Here is an 18,572-nt window from a genome sequence, read left to right as displayed (position 1 = left end):
TATATATATATATATATATATATATATATATATATATATGAGAGTATTTATAATTATAAGCATAATTATAATTAGAGTTCAGCAAAAATTGCTTCACCATATACCGAAATTTAGAAATAGCAGTTAAAACACTATTCCACTACCATAATATAACTCCCATATATCTTACTGTTCCGTTAAGGTAAAATCAACAGAAAACGTACTTCATCCAGTGAGAGATAAATATCATTTAATGTCAGGAGTATAAAGGTACGAGCTACTAATACTTTCTTGGTTTGGAGACGCGGGTCTAGGTAGGTTCTTACAACATATATTGTGTCTTTACCATGAACCTTCTTCTCGTTTTTTCTCGTGATTTCTCTTGTACTAACTTCCTGATTTGCCAATGTGTTCAGAGTATTAAGGTTGCTTTGAGACACAAGGCGCGTTATAAAAACTTGCCTAGACACGCGTCTCCAAAGCAAGAAACTGTTAGTAGCTCGTATCTTTATACTGTGTACATTAAATGATTATATGTGTGTGTGTGTGTGTGTGTGCGTGTGCGTGTGTGTGTGTTCTTTTACTTATTTCAGTCATTTGATGGCAGCCATGCTGGACCACTGCCCTAAAGAGCTTTAGTCGAAGAAATCGACCCAAGGACTTATTTTTTGTAAGCCTAGTACTAATTCTGTCGGTCTCTTTTGTCGAACCGCTATGTTACGGGGACGTAAACACATCAACATTGATTGTTAAGCGATGATATGACACACACACACACACAAACACACACACAAATAAATAAATACATATATATATAAAGAAAACAGAAAATGGAGAAATATTGATGAACCACAATTGACTTACATCGATTATTATTTATTAATTCAATAGACTGCAGTCTATTTGTATTGAATTAATAAATAATAATTGATGTAAGTCAATTGTTGTTCATCAATATTTCTCCATTTTCTGTTTTCTTTAAATTTTGATTCTTGATAAACTCATGTTTATCCTTGTCGTTACCTATAATTTATGAGCATAATATGCTTGCATACGTATCCCCATGATTAAACATAGGTAATATACCGGTAGTGTAATGGCTGCTTCAATCCCTTAGACGGTTATTTTAATCTCTAACTCAGCTAACCTATGTATATATATATATATATATATATATATATATATATATATATCGCTCATAGGTTATGAGCGATAGTGGTGTCAATTAGACCCAGAGGTTTCAGGTAATGCTGAGTAAGTGCTATGGATAGACCACTGCTGAGCTCCAGGTTCGGTGGTTATGCGAATAAGGGGTCCAACGTAAGTCATATATCAGCCTGTGAATATAAGGATTTACTTTTCGTAATGAGATAAAAGACCACGGCTGTGTATAATATAGAGCATTTGTAAATAGAATGTCTTACAGCTGTTTCCAGTATATTTATTATATCCCTTCATCGGAGACGGTGTGAGAGGATGATTAAACAATAGTTAGTTTAGTTAAGATAGGAAATAGAGAGTGAATGTAGAGATATTGTATTTGTAAATCGATTTGGAAACAGCATATAACACTATAAATAAAGTATGCAGATATTGGGCTGCCTGTTTATAAATTCTTATGATGTCAACAATATGTGATATATATGTGTGTGTGTGTGTGTGTGATGGGCTTCTGCACAGTTTCTGTCAATTAAATTTATCTCACAATATACTGACCGACCCAAAGCTACAAAACACACTTTTCCCCGATACGGTATAATGATATCGAATCCGGTAGTACGGTCGCGAAGCAAACTTCTTAACTATGCTGCTAAACTTGCGCCTATGCTGCATCACATTTTTGATATTATACTTTGAAATTCATTATCAATCTTAGATTTTAATTTCATTTTAGATTAATACATTATGACAGGAAATTACTTTCCGTCTCATCATATAAACAGTTTGCATTCATCTAACCAAAGAAGCGGCGAGCAATGTTGAAAATGCCAAGATCCTGGTTAGCAGCGGCTATGAGTTAGTTTCAATCACCGGTTGAAGCCAGTTTCTCTTCAGCTATTTTACAAATATTCAAGAAAGAAGCATAAACATTGTAGCATAATCTTCATTCTTCTTATTAAATATTATAGAGATGAAAACAGGTTGCTTCGTAACTTAGTAACAAATCAATATTACTGGAGATAAATGTTTTAGGAGAATATCACGCATAAGCTTTTCACTTGACACAAAGCAAGTGTTCACGTGGAAAGAGAACTACAGCCGGATACATTACGACCATTGTGTGCGCGCGCGTGTATGTGTGTGTATGCTTATTTCCTACAAAAGATGGATTCACCTTAAAAAAATGATCCAGCAGTGACTTAACTCAGAATTATTAAATACTAGCAAATCTACCCATCTACGATGGAGACATAAAGTGAGAAAGGGAAGTTATAACAGCAGTATGTATTGAGAAATGTGTAAATGGACTTGATAGATATATAATGTGATAGATATAATGTGATAGAAACGTGTAAATGGGCTTGATAGATATATAATGCGATTTCTTAGAGAAATCACATTATTGTTGGTGATGCAGCATTCTATTGCAGCTATATGACACGTGTTTGCGACTAAGTGACATGTGATGGCGATTCACTCCCGAATTGAAATAGGCTCTCAGCCTCTGTATCATGAATGATTATGTGGACCACTCCTAATGAAAGCCAAAGCTCCCTTCGACCACTACATAAAAAGTATTAAGAAAATATGTTATTTAGATATACTTTTATTTTAGTTGTTTACACTATTTAACGCTTGTTTATACTCTTATACATTCAAAGTTCACAAATTACCTGAGGGAACAAAGAGACGGACAGACGGACTGACATAACGCCCATTATAGTAAAATTGTTTTGTGTTCTGTGATGCATGCCAACTCGTTGCTCTTCTGAGCGAGTTATCTTGAAACTTGTTTCGTCCTGTTCTCGATCATTACTCCCTGTCTATATTAATCTTCAGATATACTTTTCTGTATATTTTCTTGTGATTGTTTTCTTATCCTTGTGTGACATCTGACCGTCGATTTTAGAAAATATTAAGGATTAGTGAAAATTCATCATATTTGTTTTTCTACGTTTCTAGAATCCACGTGAAAATGAACAAAAAAAAAAAAACAATATGGAAAGTTTAATATGTGTTAACCTATAAAGCCTAACACACACACACACACACACACAAACACACACACATGTACACGCACATGTAAAATAAGTGTGGTACGGGGAGGGGGCGTACAGAATAATAGGTATTCACACATATTGATGCGGACAAGCTCAAACTTCTCGTCAGTTATCAGCCAAACATCACCAGTATTCGACACTTAGGATAAAATTCTTCAGTTTGGCAGGTTAGGAACAAAACCTGCCGGGATAGAAACAAGCTGACATGAAAGACGCTTACAAACAGGAATAATCTTCTCTATTATAGGCACAAGGCCCGAAGCTTTGGGGGAGTGGACTAGCCGATCACATCGACCCCAGAATTTGAATGGTACATAATTTAATCGACCTCGAAAGGATGAAAGGCAAAGTCGACCTCGGCGGAATTTGAACTCAGAACGTAGCGACGGGCGAAATACCGCTATGCATTTCATCCAGCGTGTTGACGACTCTGTCAGCTGGCCTGCCTAAGCAAACAGAAATAATGAGACAGGCACAATAACAAGACCAGAAGAAGTCTTTGGACTAGAAGGTAAACAAGGACGAGTTGCAAGAACAGGAAAAACATAACGGCGAAACGAATAAGCAATGACAGAAAGTGAAAAATACGTAAACGAAGAATGTCTTGCGACAAAGAAGAAAATTAAGCCGTGTTTGTGTGAACTAACGCTAATGGGAAAGAGGTGACTATTTCGGGCTTAGCAAGGGAAGATAGACAGACAGACAGACAGACAGACAGACAGACAGATAGATAGATAGATAAGGAGATCAAGTTTTGAGAAAGAAAGGAGTCCTTTAAAACAATATTTTAAAAGGAGGCCTAATTGTGGAGTTGAAGTTAATTAAAATCGCAGACAAATCCTGAGCTACAAGAACAATAGCTGACCACGACAGCTGTGAATGTCAAAAGGGTGGGTCGCATAGAAAAACAGGAAGATCACATAGTGGCTTATGGGAGGGGTGAGAAAGAAAAGGAACTAGTTAATTGAGAGAAAGACCGAGAAGTGGGCGAAAGGGCTGTAGGAAAATAAGGGTAGATAAGTAGATTGTGATAAAATATTGGTTTCAACTTTTGGCACAAGGCCAGCAATTTCAGTGGAGGGGTTAAGTCGATTTCCTCAACTCCAATAATCAACTGTTACTTTATTTTTTTTTTGACTCCTAAAGGATGAAAGGCAAAGTCTTACTCGATGGAATTTGAACTCAGAACGTAAAGACGGATGAAATGTCGCTAAGCATTGTGTCCGGCGAGCAAATGATTCTGCCAGTTTGCCGCCTTCGATAAAGATAAAATGTTAAAATGAAGGGAAGACATAGAAAAAGAAATGAAACATGAAGGTAGAGAGATAGTTAAATCAATAGGTGGACTGAAAGAGAGATGGAAAGGCGAATATAAGAAAGAAGAGAAAGACCGAAAGAAGGATGAACAGATGGGTACATATATAGATAGACAAGAAGAGAGAAATGATGCACGAAATGGAGACCACGGAAGTTAATTAATTAATTACAAAATCTGACACAGGGAGACATACACAATAATAGGAAACATACACTCATAATAGACGCAAACTAGTTCAAACCCCTCTTCAGGAATCGACCAAATAACTCTAGAATTTCAACACCCATGATAATGTTCTTCAGTTTAGAGGTGTCATGAACAAAAACTCCTGGGATAAAAACGAGCTAACATGAAAGACGAATACTAACAGAATCATTAAGACGGGTACAATAACAGGAACAGGTGCGTTCTATCCTGTGATGCACCTGTACACATCATCAGTGATGTTTCGAGGAGTCAGATATTTCGGGTCTTTTAAAACCAGACACCCTCACCTAGATGACCCAGCCGGGACTGATAAAACCCCAGCTTGGGTCCAGTTACCGCTGCCTCTGGTAACACTGCTCCTTCCAGTGATCGCACCTCCTGATCCACCTCCACATTAGAGGCAACCTTTGCAACCTCCTCAGCCAACCAGATGGCCTTCGGCTTTGCTGGAGCAAGCTCTACAGATGAACTGGCCCGCAAGCCCTTTGTATCTCACCCCGATGTGATCATACCTTGCCTGTCACCCATTAATGCTTGTCGCTAATGAGGTGCACTGGGTGGTACATTTCCCCCCTCACAATTCAATGGTGCACCCTCAGATTTAGAAAATGCAATTTACAAAAGTCTCCTCGCAAATTAGTGCCCACCCAGAATATTCTGCAGCACCAAATCTGGCGTCGGGCCTATACTCATTGCTTTGGCATAGCTCCACCAGCTCAGCATACTTCTTTTTCTTACTCTCATTGTCCTCCTCGATACAGTCCCCTTAGGGAACGGTGACTTCTAACAGAACCACTTGCCTGGATGCTCCTGAGATCAATACTATATCCAGCCTTAATGTTACAAATAGGACGAGGAGGCGGGCCTAGTAGCTGGCGTCTTCTCCTCGCCAACCCCGTCAAAGGTAAAACACTTTCTCCGTTGAGCGACGTGTTTCCTCACAGTATGTGCTTACCGAATTTATTCACAAGGTATTGGTCAGCTTAGGGAGGATTGAACTCGGAACTGTGTGGTTGCGAAGCAAACTTCTTAACAACACAACCATGCCTATGTTTTTTTCTTCTTCCAAATTTTTACAAAGTGGTAACACTGTGGATGTAAAACAAGATGCTTGTCACAATGTACAAGCTAAAAACAGTTCAAATACAGCATCGAAGTTTCTCAATCTTTTCATGAATATAACACACCCACTTTCAGCCTCCACGGTTATCTACGAAACACTTTAAAATGAACTTGACTCCACTCATAGATTTTTTTCATGTTTCTCTTTATTTTCATATTACATATTTGTATTTGTATGATCCCAACACATTGCGTGACGTCCTCCGACCCCTCCTCAAACATAAGACACACTGGGTGAATGCCCGAGTTGCCCGTACCTTAAGCCGAGTCTCAGTGATTCTCCAAGTGTTCGCTTGGATAATCTCAATTGATCGGAGATTTGTTTGTTAACCCATAAACTGCTGGGATTTTGCTGTATGTAACACGAACAGCTGAGCCTGTTTTGGGTGAAGGTCAACATCGATCTATCACTCGAAAAAAATACTCAGTGTTTCTTAACACCTTCTGTGATTGACTACACTGTTTCTGGGGTGAAAGGCTATCGTGTGCATACATTATACGTCATCAAAATTAGGTAGATCACGCCCTTCTTCCGTGGCCACGCACTTGGCCTGTCGCACTGGCGCGTTGGCCACTGAGGTGGCCTATCGCAGTTTATGGGTTAAACACCTTCAGAAGAGAAGAAATATTGCCAGGTTTTGGTAATGTCTTTTCACAACTGGAAACAGTTAAATTTCTAAACGGACTTGAGTAAAGTGGACAGTTGTAGGCAACACTACTCTCGCAAAAAAGATAAGCAATTTCTGAATCTGAGTTGTGTGTTTTTTCTTTTTTTAAAGTTAATGTTTATATACGAGCGTAACAGTGTTTTGTTTAAATGCTTCCGTAGACAAAAAATGTTTGCAAATTTAGCTATCTTTTGCAAAGTGTACGTACTATCTTGCAAATCGTCAAAACTCTAGAAAATATCAATATCTTTTAGTAACAACGATAAAAGAAATGACAAACTGATTTAGGCAAGAAATTAACAGATTTCATTCAATATCATATTGTTGAAGTAGCGTAAGAAAGAAAAAATCTCTTCCACGTGCGAATGTGTTTATTTTTTTTTCTTTTCCTCAGAAATCGAAGTAATCAATTTCGACTTATCTGCCCTTGGTTTGCATTCGTGTGGTTACCGAAAAGAGAGAGAGAAGTAACACTAGATATAGATATATACATAGACAGAGAAGGGGAAACGGAGAGAGATAAAGAGAAAGAGACAACAGAGGAAGAAAAAAAGAAAGAAAGAGAGATACGGAGAGAGAGAGAGAGAGAGGAGGAGGTGAGGCGAGAACGAAAACGTTTAAAGCAGAAGTGCAAAGAAAGAAGTCTTGACGCATTTCGGTCTGGAGTTGTCACGTGACTCGCTGAAACGGGCAGAATTAGGGAAGATTAACAAAATATTTTCTAACTCTGGCAACATATACATCATTATTTATTATAATAATACACTCCCCCATAGACACATGTGGCCAGGAGCACAGCTGCTGGCAGATACCAACTCGTTCCCGCGAACTCCTCTTAAATCTGTGCATTTAATACGAGTGACTGCACCCTATATCATTATCAATCATTTTTATCCTTCCCAGGTATGGGGTCTGTTGGCCTCAACGATCCCTCAATTATCTACAAAAAAAGGTAAATACTTTTTTACATAGATAACAGAAGAAAAAATGAATACTTCATCGTTGATTACAATTTTCGTTACTTTCCCTTTCTTTTACCAATTTTGTGGAGTAATCTTTGAAGTTTATTTACAAAATCCAAAGCTGGCGATGCTTTATCTTACTCGAAGATGTTGAATGAAAAATGTTAATATATCCAATAAATTATTTTTTAGCAAGAATTGTTAATTTAGTAGCGAAATAAACAAGTCATATTTCAATGGAGCATGTGCATAAAAAAAGAATATAAATATAATAATGTTTTTTTTTTCGTATCCTTATGTTTTATGATCATTAAAACTTAGAACCGGCCCACAAGTAACAGCTTAGAGAAAGAAGACAATATTTGTCAGTTTGGATACAAGTACCACTTAAAATTAAACCCAATTCACAATTGAAATTCCCCGCCCAACTGGCAAACGCAAATAGATAAATGTAATCTGTCTATTGATATATATATATAGATAGTGTTTTAAATGTTTAAAGCCTGTTTTGTATTATTGTTTACTCGAGCTGTTACTCTTCTCTCTCCCCCCTCTCACGTATGACGCTTATAGATAAAGCGTGGCACCATTTGACAAATATACACATGTATGCGCACACGCACGCACAAGTGTTTTCGTTTCGAGTTTTCTGTTAAGTAATATGAAACATGGAACATATGATGCTGGAAAGGTAAATGTTTATTGTACCTTTTAAGTATTTTGTTTTATCTTTAGGATATATATACTTAACTGTATATATATATATATATATATATATATATATATATATATATATATGTACACTTACACTTACTACATAGCACACACAAATAGACTCAACTAACGAGTTGACCGCCTACCACATAGTGAAAAAGTAGAATGACTAGCTTCCTTGTCTTCAGAAGTTCTAAGAAAAGGAACGTAATATATGTAGTTTTGTTTTATTCATCTTAAAATTTAACCTTGGTGTGAAACTTTAAATCTTCAATATAGAAAATTCTATTCCAGCATAAACTATTGAACTCTTGTATTGGATCTTAATTTGCATGGTATGATTTCTTTTTCTAATGCATAACTGTTTAAAGTTATAGCTATGAGAATAGGAAGTTATTATAGTTATATATATTCTGAAGGGCATTACATAAACAACTTTAAATAATAGTAAGTGGCGAGAATGAATCCATCGTATTCAGTAAAAGTAGCACCCGCTACTTTGTATACAAATGTAATTTGGAAACCTTAAAATCCGTTCGACGTGTCTTTCCGGTTTTATGTTATATACCACAGATGGAATTGTAGTATTGTTTTTGAGTACTTTGAAGCTGGAGTATTTATAAGGATCGAAGAAATGGGGAGTTGTTTATGCTTTTAAGAAAACCGACGTCATCAATTCCTATTGTGACATTAATACTCCGAAATTTTGCGTGCCAATCAAAAGTAATGGATTTACAAAATCTCGAATATTATTTAATGATTCTTAGATTGAATCTAATTGGATATGTTCAGGTACAGTTGAAACTGTTCACATTCCCTTTTGATATATTTATATCTGGCAGAAAAACAGACTGGCATTAAAAAAAAAATGTATTTTGACAGTATAAATCCTCACTATTGCTGAGAGATATCTGGAGAAATTTAGAGGTTTTTTAAAGATATACAATGATATTGCACAAGGTGATTCCAGATATCCAGGTTCTATGAAAATTACTTTTTTTTTTGTTCTGTTGTCATAAGGCTACAGTTCTTAGAAAGATTTAGTCAATTGACTCAACACCAGTAAATAACTAATTTATTTTATCAACTCTGAAAGATAAGTCAAACGTCGATCCCAGTAGTAAAATCTAGTTACAGCAATCAGTTGTTTTGCCTACGTAATACAGTAAAATCAAAACCACTTTGAAGAGAGAGTTGGGGTAAGTTCTCAGGTACCAACCCTTCTGTTTCATAGGCTTACTCAAATTCAGCTTTGCACGGGAAGCCAACGAACCGCCCGTCGAAAAGCATCTCATCAGAGCACTTACAAAGAAAGAAGGATCAGCATTGCAAACGTCTTGATTCTACTTTCATTAACTATTTGGAGGGACCTACAAGTTGAGTTGTTGGTTTCTGAAGACATGTATTTGTAATTTGTTATTTAAAAATCCAATATAGTATATTTTCTAAACTAGTACTTTTCATTCAGGGTGACAGGGCTCTCTGCATTATCATACACAGAGTTCAGGGATATAACAAGGTTTAAAAAAAACTATTAGCTTTAAGCATAAAGAAAGAAAAAAACACAGGCTTTAAACAGATAAAGAAAACAAAAGTTATTTTGAAAAAAGGAGAAAGCAAAAAAACTGGTTGCAACAATAGTTTTTATAGATTTTTAAATATAGTTTTATCCGTGCGCCAAAATAAATCATTTAGGGGGCATCGTTGTTGAAAATATTTACCCCTGACAAAAATATAATTCTAGATCTTATGTACAATATATACATGTTGTTGGCACACAAAGGATGACTATTAAAATGTTAGGTATTCTCTTTGTTGTTTATTTGAAATCAAAATAAAAGCAATATTTAAATCGATATTTTTCTATTGCTAAGCACCTTTAGTTTATATTGTTTAGTCCCACGTCTTGTCTTGATCTAGCACGTCTATTATCAAAGGCTTTCCAGCTGTGATCATTCTCGTCGTTTGTTTATTCCAATGTCACCGTTTCAATGACTGCAATTTTGAAAATCTGGCTGCTATTTCTAACAGGTTCAGTGATCACGTAAAGATGCTTTTGCTGAAGGTAGTGTAGTGGTCGTTATTAGTCACTGGTTAGCCTTGATCAAAAGCATTCTAGCCATCACCTTCCTTTTTTTTTTAGAATCCCAAAGACTACACTGAGTGTCCATTCTCTTTTTTTGTGAGCACAGAGAGGTTTAATTTGTGAGCGATGTGGCTGTTATTTTTAGCAGGTCGAATAACTGCATAGAGGTCCAATCGCCCAATATCCAAGTATTAGGTGGTTGATTTGGGTAGTCTTTGTTTTATCCTTATGCAGCTAACTATTGTTAATGGAAGGTTTGATAGGAATTAAATAAGATAATTTTGCTGAAATTATTGCACACATTTTAAAATCTAAACTATGGTGCCATTAGAATAATAATTATAAGTAACAGGGATTTCTAATTTTGACACAAGATCTCACATTTTGGGAGAAAAGAATACTTTATTTAATTAAGTATATTTGATTACACTCGAGAGCTGGAAAGCAAAGGCTATTCTGAGTTCAAATTCCACCAAGGTTGACTTTGCCTTTCATCCTTTCGGAATTAGTAAAATAAGGACCCGTTGAGCACTGGGGTTGATGTAATTGACTTAACCTGTCCTCTGAAATTTCAGGCCTTGTGCCTATATTAGAAAGGATTATTATAAAAGCTGAGAGAATCGTTAGCACACTGGGAAAAATGCTCAGCAGTATTTTATCCATCCTCAGATCTGAGTTCAAATTCTGCTGAGGTTGACTTTGCTTTTCATCCTTTTGGGATCGATAAATTAAGTACCTGTTAAATACTGGCGCTGATGTAATTGACTAGTCATCTTCTCCAAAATTTCAGGCATTGTTCCTTTAGTAGAAAGGATTATTATTATTATCAAGTGAGAGAAATGCATGCCATCTAAGTGACACTGGGGTGCCAATATATGAAGCCCAATGTACCCATCTGATCAGGGTACACTAGGTACATGCATCACTACTATATGTGCATGACATGGTGATTTCATATCAAGATAAACAGCACATGACCTTGCAGGTCAGTTAGCGCCCAGTTAGAATTTTCTTCAGGGCGAGTAGCCCATCCCACTCAAAAGGTCCCTGAATAGGGTTTATTGATGATGAATGAAACACCAATGTTTCCAGAGGTGAAATATTCAAACTCCAAAGAATTCCTCTCGACACATGGCTATGATGCTCCTCCACTACTCTTGCTCATGATCAAAGTTGCACATAGCAGCATCCGCTAAGGGTCAATCAGGTCAGTGGTATTGAGCAGAATATTTGCTGTAACCCATCTTTTATACCAAAACAAAACATGTACATGGTAACACTTCCAATAAGTTTTATTATTATTATTATTATTATTATTATTATTATTATTCGCCTTCCTGACACTTGTGCCAGTGGCACGTGAAAATACATTCAAGCAAGATCGTTGCCAGTGCCGGTGGACTGGCTCTTGTGCAGGTGACACGTAAAATACACCATTTCGAGCGTGGCTGTTGCCAGCACCGCCTGACTGGCCCTCGTGCCGGTGGCACGTAAAACACCCACTACACTCTCGGAGTGGCTGGCATTAGGAAGGTCATCCAGCTGTAGAAACTCTGCCAAATCAGATTAGAGCCTGGTGTCGCCTCCTGGTCCACCAGTCCTCAGTCAAATCGTCTAACCCATGCTAGCATGGAAAGCGGACGTTAAACGACGATGATGATGGTGTGGCAACTGATCTTAATGAATAGTTTAATATAAAAATATGTTAGCAAATGTTTTCAGATGTGCCTCTTTGGAGATAAATTGCCTATGATGCAGCTTGCATGACTAAAAGACTATATTAGAGTGGGAAGCAGTTTTACGCTAGAATGTGAGAGGTTAAGACAAAGAAGGGGCCTGAAGAGTACAGGTTTCTTGTACAAGAACTAAATGTCTACTCACATTATAGAAGAAATAATGGGAAAAGAGAGGTAAAATAGTGGTGATAAAGTGTTAAGGCAGACCCTCAAGATACAAGGTAAATAGAAATGATGGGGACAGAACAAAAAGAGTGGGTGGGCTTGGGATGGTTAGAGATGGGCACAGGCACGGCCATGTGATAAGAAGCTTGCTTCTCAACCACATGATTCTAGCTTCAGTCCCACTGTGTGGCACCTTGGGCAAGTGTTCACTATAACCTTGGGCTGACCAAAGCCTAGTGAGTGGATTTGGTAGACAGAAACTGAAAGAAGTCCATCTTGTATATATCTGTGTGTGTGTGTGTGTGATTTTGTATGTGTTTGTCTCCCACCACAGCTTGACAACTGGTGTTGGTGTGTTTACATCGCTACTACTTAGCAGTTCGGCAAAAGAGACCAATAGAATAAGGACCAGACGTAGCAAAAACCAAAATAATAAATAAGTACTAGGGTTGATTCATTTGACTAAAAATTCTTGGTGGTGCCTCAGCATGGCTGCAGTATAATAACTGAAACAAGTAAAAGATAGAAGATATATTTTAATTAATAGATAATAATCTATCAATTATCTCTCTATTTTCTTATCTCATTATACAATAAATAAATATATATAAACTACAGCTTATATTGTTGCCTTGCAGTTGAGTATTAACTGTAATGTTCAACATTCTTTGTATGGGTAACTAGCCAGTACTTTCATTAGATTTTGCTATCCCTCAATGAGGTTTGTAACCTTTATTTGTACTTTTGTATGTGTGTGTGTATATATATATATATATATATATAGTTCACTTTAAACTCTACTAGTGGCAACACTGAATAAAGCTACATGGATACATTTAACCTGGATGAGATCTTAGTGCAACTAAACCAACAGGATGCAAATGGACACCATATCCTAAGATACTTATGCAGTAGAAACATATGTTGAACACTGGTTTAAAGGGAACAAACATATGAAAGACTGTAATATTAAAAACACTGTAGATGTATAATTCTCCATCTTTATGTTATATATATATATACACATGTACACACACTAAATATGACTAGGGTATTAGAATACCTACATTGCTAGAAATAAGAGCTACAAAGCTCTAGTCCTTTCAGTACATATGTATACAATTAAGTGCTTTTTAGCTCTTATTTTTAGCAATGTAGGTGTTCTAATACCCTAGTCATATTTAGTGACAATTATAGTTCTCCTTTTGAGTAAAACATTGCACACGACTGCTTATATTAATTATATATATATAAGGTTAGATATATGTATTTTTGATTTGTCCTTTCATCAATCTATCATAAAAATAGCAGTTTGATCTATTGATTTAACCTGATTGTCCTGTGAGAACCTTTTGTGGACCTAGGTTATAAATAGAAAGATGGTATATATGAATGAAACACACCAACATATGTTGCACATTGTTTACAATTACCATTATCATAATTAATGCTATGATATATTTTTTCAATGTTGGCATTGTTTACAATTATCATAATTAATGCTATAATATATTTTGTTAATGTTGGCTTCTGTCTGATATGTTATATAATGCAACATATCACTTCACGTGATCCTAAATCAGTTCATCTTTGATCTGTCACTGCTATATATATATATATAGTTATGATATTGCATATATTATAATATATTATATATTCTGTTATCATATGTGATGTTATATATCAGACAGAGTTATTGAAGCAGATTTTTCTATGGTTAGATGCCCTTCCTGTTTCCAAGCAAGGCAATATTTTTTCATGGCCAGACATGTTTTCACAGAATATTGGAAGTGAATGATATCCATTTACAACAATCACACAAGAAGACACAAACATACACTGTCACATGTTTACACACACATATACACAATAGGCTTCTCTCAGTTTTCATCTGCCAAATTCACTCACAAGGCTTTATTGCCCCTGTTTTTTTTTTTAAACTATATCTGCACTAAGGTGGCAAGCTGGCCGAATCATTAGCATGCGCAGCGAAATGCTTAGTGGCATTTTGTCCATCGTTACATCCTGAGTTCAAATTCAGCTGAGGCTCACTTTGCCTTACATCCTTTAGGGGTCGATAAAATAAGTATAAGTTGATTACTTGAGCTGATGTAATCGCCCTACTCCCTCCCTTGAAATTACTGGCCTTGTGCTAAAATTTGAAACCAATACTTTCATCTGCAGTGTTGACTTGATCCTATTCCAGAATGTGTATATTGTTTACATCCAGCCTTATATTTACCGTATTTCTAAACTAGCTGTCTAATGGGTAGGTAAACGGAAGTTAAAGTTCCCTAGGGTATTAGAATACCTACATTGCTAGAAATAAGAGCTACAAAGCTCTAGTCCCTTCAGTACATATGTATACAATTAAGTGCTTTTTAGCTCTTATTTTCAGCAATGTAGGTGTTCTGACACCCTAGTCATATTTAATGACAATCATAGTTTTCCTTTTGGGTAAAACATTGCACATGACTACTTATATTAATTTTACACACACACACACACACACACACACACACACACACACACACATATATATATGTATATATAAGGTTTGATACATGTATTTTTGATTTGTCCTTTCATCAATCTATCATAAAAATAACAGTCTGATCTATTGATTTAACCTGATTGTCCTTTGTTATAATTTATACTTTATTATCTTTGGGAAAGACCCACTACTCTCCCAGTTTTTTGGTCCCAAGTTAGGTTTAGTTGATCATCCATTTATGGATATCTCTAATCATGAAGTCTAACAATTGAATCATTGCTACACATTTGCATTGGAGAATATAAGTATTCATCCTTTTTATTATGGGGGAAAATTCCTTTTATTATTTTCCATGAACATTTCTCATAAAATTTAAGCTTAATGAATCATGTTCTAAGAATGTTCCTCTTCATTCAATTATTCAGAAATAAATGGTGATGAACAAGTACTTTTTCTTTTCTTATACTGAGAATTTGAAACTTCAAACCTGCTTTAACTTTCAGAAACAGAATAACACAGTGATTTTATGCATATATATGTAAAGGGTAAGGGTAAAGACCCCCTTTGGTCATGAATGACCTTGGGATTGCACCTAGAAAGTTACCCTCTGAGGCACAAGTTCCGGTAAGGTTGTTTATGGAAGACCAGCAGTAGTCCATGCATATCAGCCTCCCTTCTCCATGCCACTGATGTTATCCAAGAGAAAGGCAAAAGGCTGATACAGCTTGGCACCAGTGAACTAGATCAACATGAAATAAAGTGTCTTGCTCAAGAACACAACACACAACCTAGTTTAGGAATCAAACTCACTGCCTCATGTTTGTGACCCCAATGCTCTAACCACTGAGCCATGTACCTTCATCACACACACACACACACACACACACACACACACACACACATGTATATATATAGATATAACTATTTTACTCAACTCCTTATCTAAGTTTTCTTGTTTCTCCCATTTGCCTTAAGAAACTCAGTGGGACAACATTTTCTTATTCTCCTATTTAAACTCTTATTTCTTTGTGTAAGTAATAATGAGAGAACATCATCCATATGGTTTATTGTTGATATTTTAAAACGCTGCTTCTGATTCCAACTTTTACATGATATGCTTGTTTGTGTGAGGCTGTAGTGATATTAATAACATTTTAAAAAATAAATAGTTCCTTTATTATCATTAAATTTTATTAATGAATAGATCCTTTATCAAATAAATATGCCTATTTGTTTGTTTGTTTTTTTCCTCTTCTCTGTCCATCCTAGAGTCAAATTGTATAGGAAATTGTTTTAAGGTTAACTTTTCATTTCACATCATATCCTTAAAGTAAAAAATATAGACTTTATTTTTGAAACGTTTATAATACCTTTATTGTTATTTATTCCTTAGTGTAGAAGTTAACTAAATACTAAACAATTAAAATCTCTGTAGGAGGAAGTTCTCTTTGTAGAGTTTGCATCACAAGAAGACTGTGTCTAAGGGAAGAAGGTGCTTAGCTGCTGATATATTTCTCAGATATACAGTTGCATTCCTTAATCTTTTCAGACATTTACATTTCTTATCAGCATCCTGTAATTTAAAAAATCTATTTCCCCTCCCCACAGCCAATTTTAAAGGATTCTTGCCCTGTGTTATTCATATAATCCTTGAAGCGTGGGTCTCGATCTCTTATCTAGTATCGTTTTTCTATAAATAAATATGACAAAATCGTTAGTTTTCATGTTTTACATCTTTTCCTGGTTATTTATGTGTCAAGAGTAAACAACTTACATCGTTTTCAGTAACATTGGCAATTAATAGGACTGGTAGTTGCGGATAAGTTTCAACAGTCTGCCTGGTGCAGTATGGGGCATATTACCTAATCCTTTTGAGATCTGGAGTCGTAAAAAGATTCAAAAAAACAAATCTACTTTAATATAAAAATTATTAATGTTTTACATTCGTTTATCTGCTGGATGGGTTTGTAATGTTGCAGTTACCTTCCATATGCTTAGTCTTTTCAACGTAAGCATATGATGCTGCCTCTGCAAATGCTTTTGGTAGTGTCTCCATCTACACTCTTAAAAAAACAATAGAAATTTATATAAGTTATTTATATAAGAAATTTATATAAGGTTGTTTTAAGAGTGAAGATGAGATCTTAATGTGATTAAAAGTGCCCATACAAAAACTTTGTTTACTCATCTTACGACTATTTATAGCAGTCTACATAATTACACCAATATGTTGGAGTAGGTAATTGAGTCTTCAACGAGAAAATAGTTTATGAGAGCCGTCAGGATAGGAATTTAGATTAAGAACTAGAAGACAAGCTATAAAGTCTACATGAACTCACTTATCTGGATTTCAAGGCAGTGGAATTTAATTGTGTAGCCTTGACAATGTTTATCTCTGTTGACTCAATCTCTGTCTATTTATTTTAACTATAATTTGCGGTTTGATTGTTCATAAACTTTTTCTTTAATTGTATATACACTTCCTCCTTGAATCGTTACTAACAACTTCCTTTTGGCTCCTAATTTTAATATGACATTTTGTTTTGACACGGTGACTACGCGTAAATAGTAAAATAATATATAAACTTTACCGAGTTAGTTCTAAAACAAAAAAAAAAAAAAAAAAAAAAAGAGTCTTAGTGACATTGCAACAAAATTTGATGTCATTTAACTGAGGTATCTGCATAACTTAATCATCATCGTACTAATTTCTTAATACAAAACCAGCATTATTTATTTTCATCTGAACTATCACTTATATTAGAAGCCTAGCTTTAACCCCTTAGTGACTTAATTCTCAGTTGTCATCCGAGCTCAACTTCTGATCGACCAAACACAAATCTGTTCTTTAGGGTATAACATTCCCCCTCTGTCTAGCTAATGACCGTTCTGCACACTCTAACATGCAGCGATAGTGGAGGCGCAATGGCCCAGTGGTTAGGGCAGCGGACTCGCGGTCATAGGATCGCGGTTTCGATTCCCAGACTGGGCGTTGTGAGTGTTTATTGAGCGAAAAACACCCAAAGCTCCACGAGGCTCCGACAGGGGATGGTGGTGAACCCTGCTGTACTCGTCCACCACAACTTTCTCTCACTCTTACCTCCTGTTTTTGTTGTGCCTGTAATTCAAAGGGTCAGCCTTGTCACACTGTGCCACGCTGATTATCCCCGAGAACTACGTTAAGGGTACACGTGTCTGTGGAGTGCTCAGCTACTTGCACGTTAATTTCACGAGCAGGCTGTTCCGTTGATCGGATCAACTGGAACCCTCGACGTCGTAAGCGACGGAGTGCCAACAACAACAACATGCAGCGATAAATCTTATAAGGTTGCAGTTTGACGACCTGGACATGTTACACTGTCCAGCCTATTTCTGTATAGTCGCATATTTCTCATGGCCGTAGGGAAGTGAGCAAGGCGGACTCTATCTGGGCGTGACAGTTGCTTTACTTCTATATTTGGTGCTCATCCCTGCACAATGTTTTGGGGGTCAGTGAGGATGTTAGTGTTGCAGGAATTTCAGCGTGCGTGTGTTCCTTAGACAGTGTTTTTAGGATACTCTTTTACTTGTTTCAGTCATTTGACTGCGGCCATGCTGGAGCACCGCCTTTAGTCGATCAAATCGACCCCGGGACTTATTCTTTGTAAGCCTAGTACTTATTCTATCGATTCTATCGGTCTCTTTTGCCGAACCGCTAAGTGACGTGGACATAAACACACCAGCATCGGTTGTCAAGCAATGCTAGGGGGACAAACACAGACACACACACACATATATATATATATATACATATATACGACGGGCTTCTTTCAGTTTCTGTCTACCAAATCCACTCACAAGGCTTTGGTCGACCCGAGGCTATAGTAGAAGACACTTGCCCAAGGTGCTATGCAGTGGGAC

The 18,572-nt window shown here is 36.3% G+C and overlaps 1 protein-coding gene across 4 annotated transcripts in view; it reads left to right on the top strand.

Annotated features, from left to right (window-relative positions):
* Positions 1-7,061: 7,061 nt before the first annotated feature.
* The window catches only part of LOC106874233 (uncharacterized), a 48,666-nt gene continuing 37,155 nt past the window's right edge, over positions 7,062-18,572 (top strand). Inside the window, exon 1 of one of the 4 annotated variants that reach the window (XM_052968182.1) lies at positions 7,062-7,467. In XM_052968182.1, coding sequence (XP_052824142.1) covers positions 7,421-7,467 — 47 coding nt within the window. In that variant the 5' untranslated portion in view covers positions 7,062-7,420. Of the gene's footprint in view, positions 7,468-8,011; positions 8,169-8,639; positions 8,984-9,030; positions 9,391-18,572 lie in introns of those variants that run through there. The other 3 variants (XM_014921889.2, XM_052968193.1, XM_052968201.1) reach the window with 3 other exon arrangements.

Source organism: Octopus bimaculoides, chromosome 1 (assembly GCF_001194135.2).
Source record: "Octopus bimaculoides isolate UCB-OBI-ISO-001 chromosome 1, ASM119413v2, whole genome shotgun sequence".
Taxonomy (NCBI): domain Eukaryota; kingdom Metazoa; phylum Mollusca; class Cephalopoda; order Octopoda; family Octopodidae; genus Octopus; species Octopus bimaculoides.
This window is presented reverse-complemented; position numbering and strand designations above follow the sequence as displayed.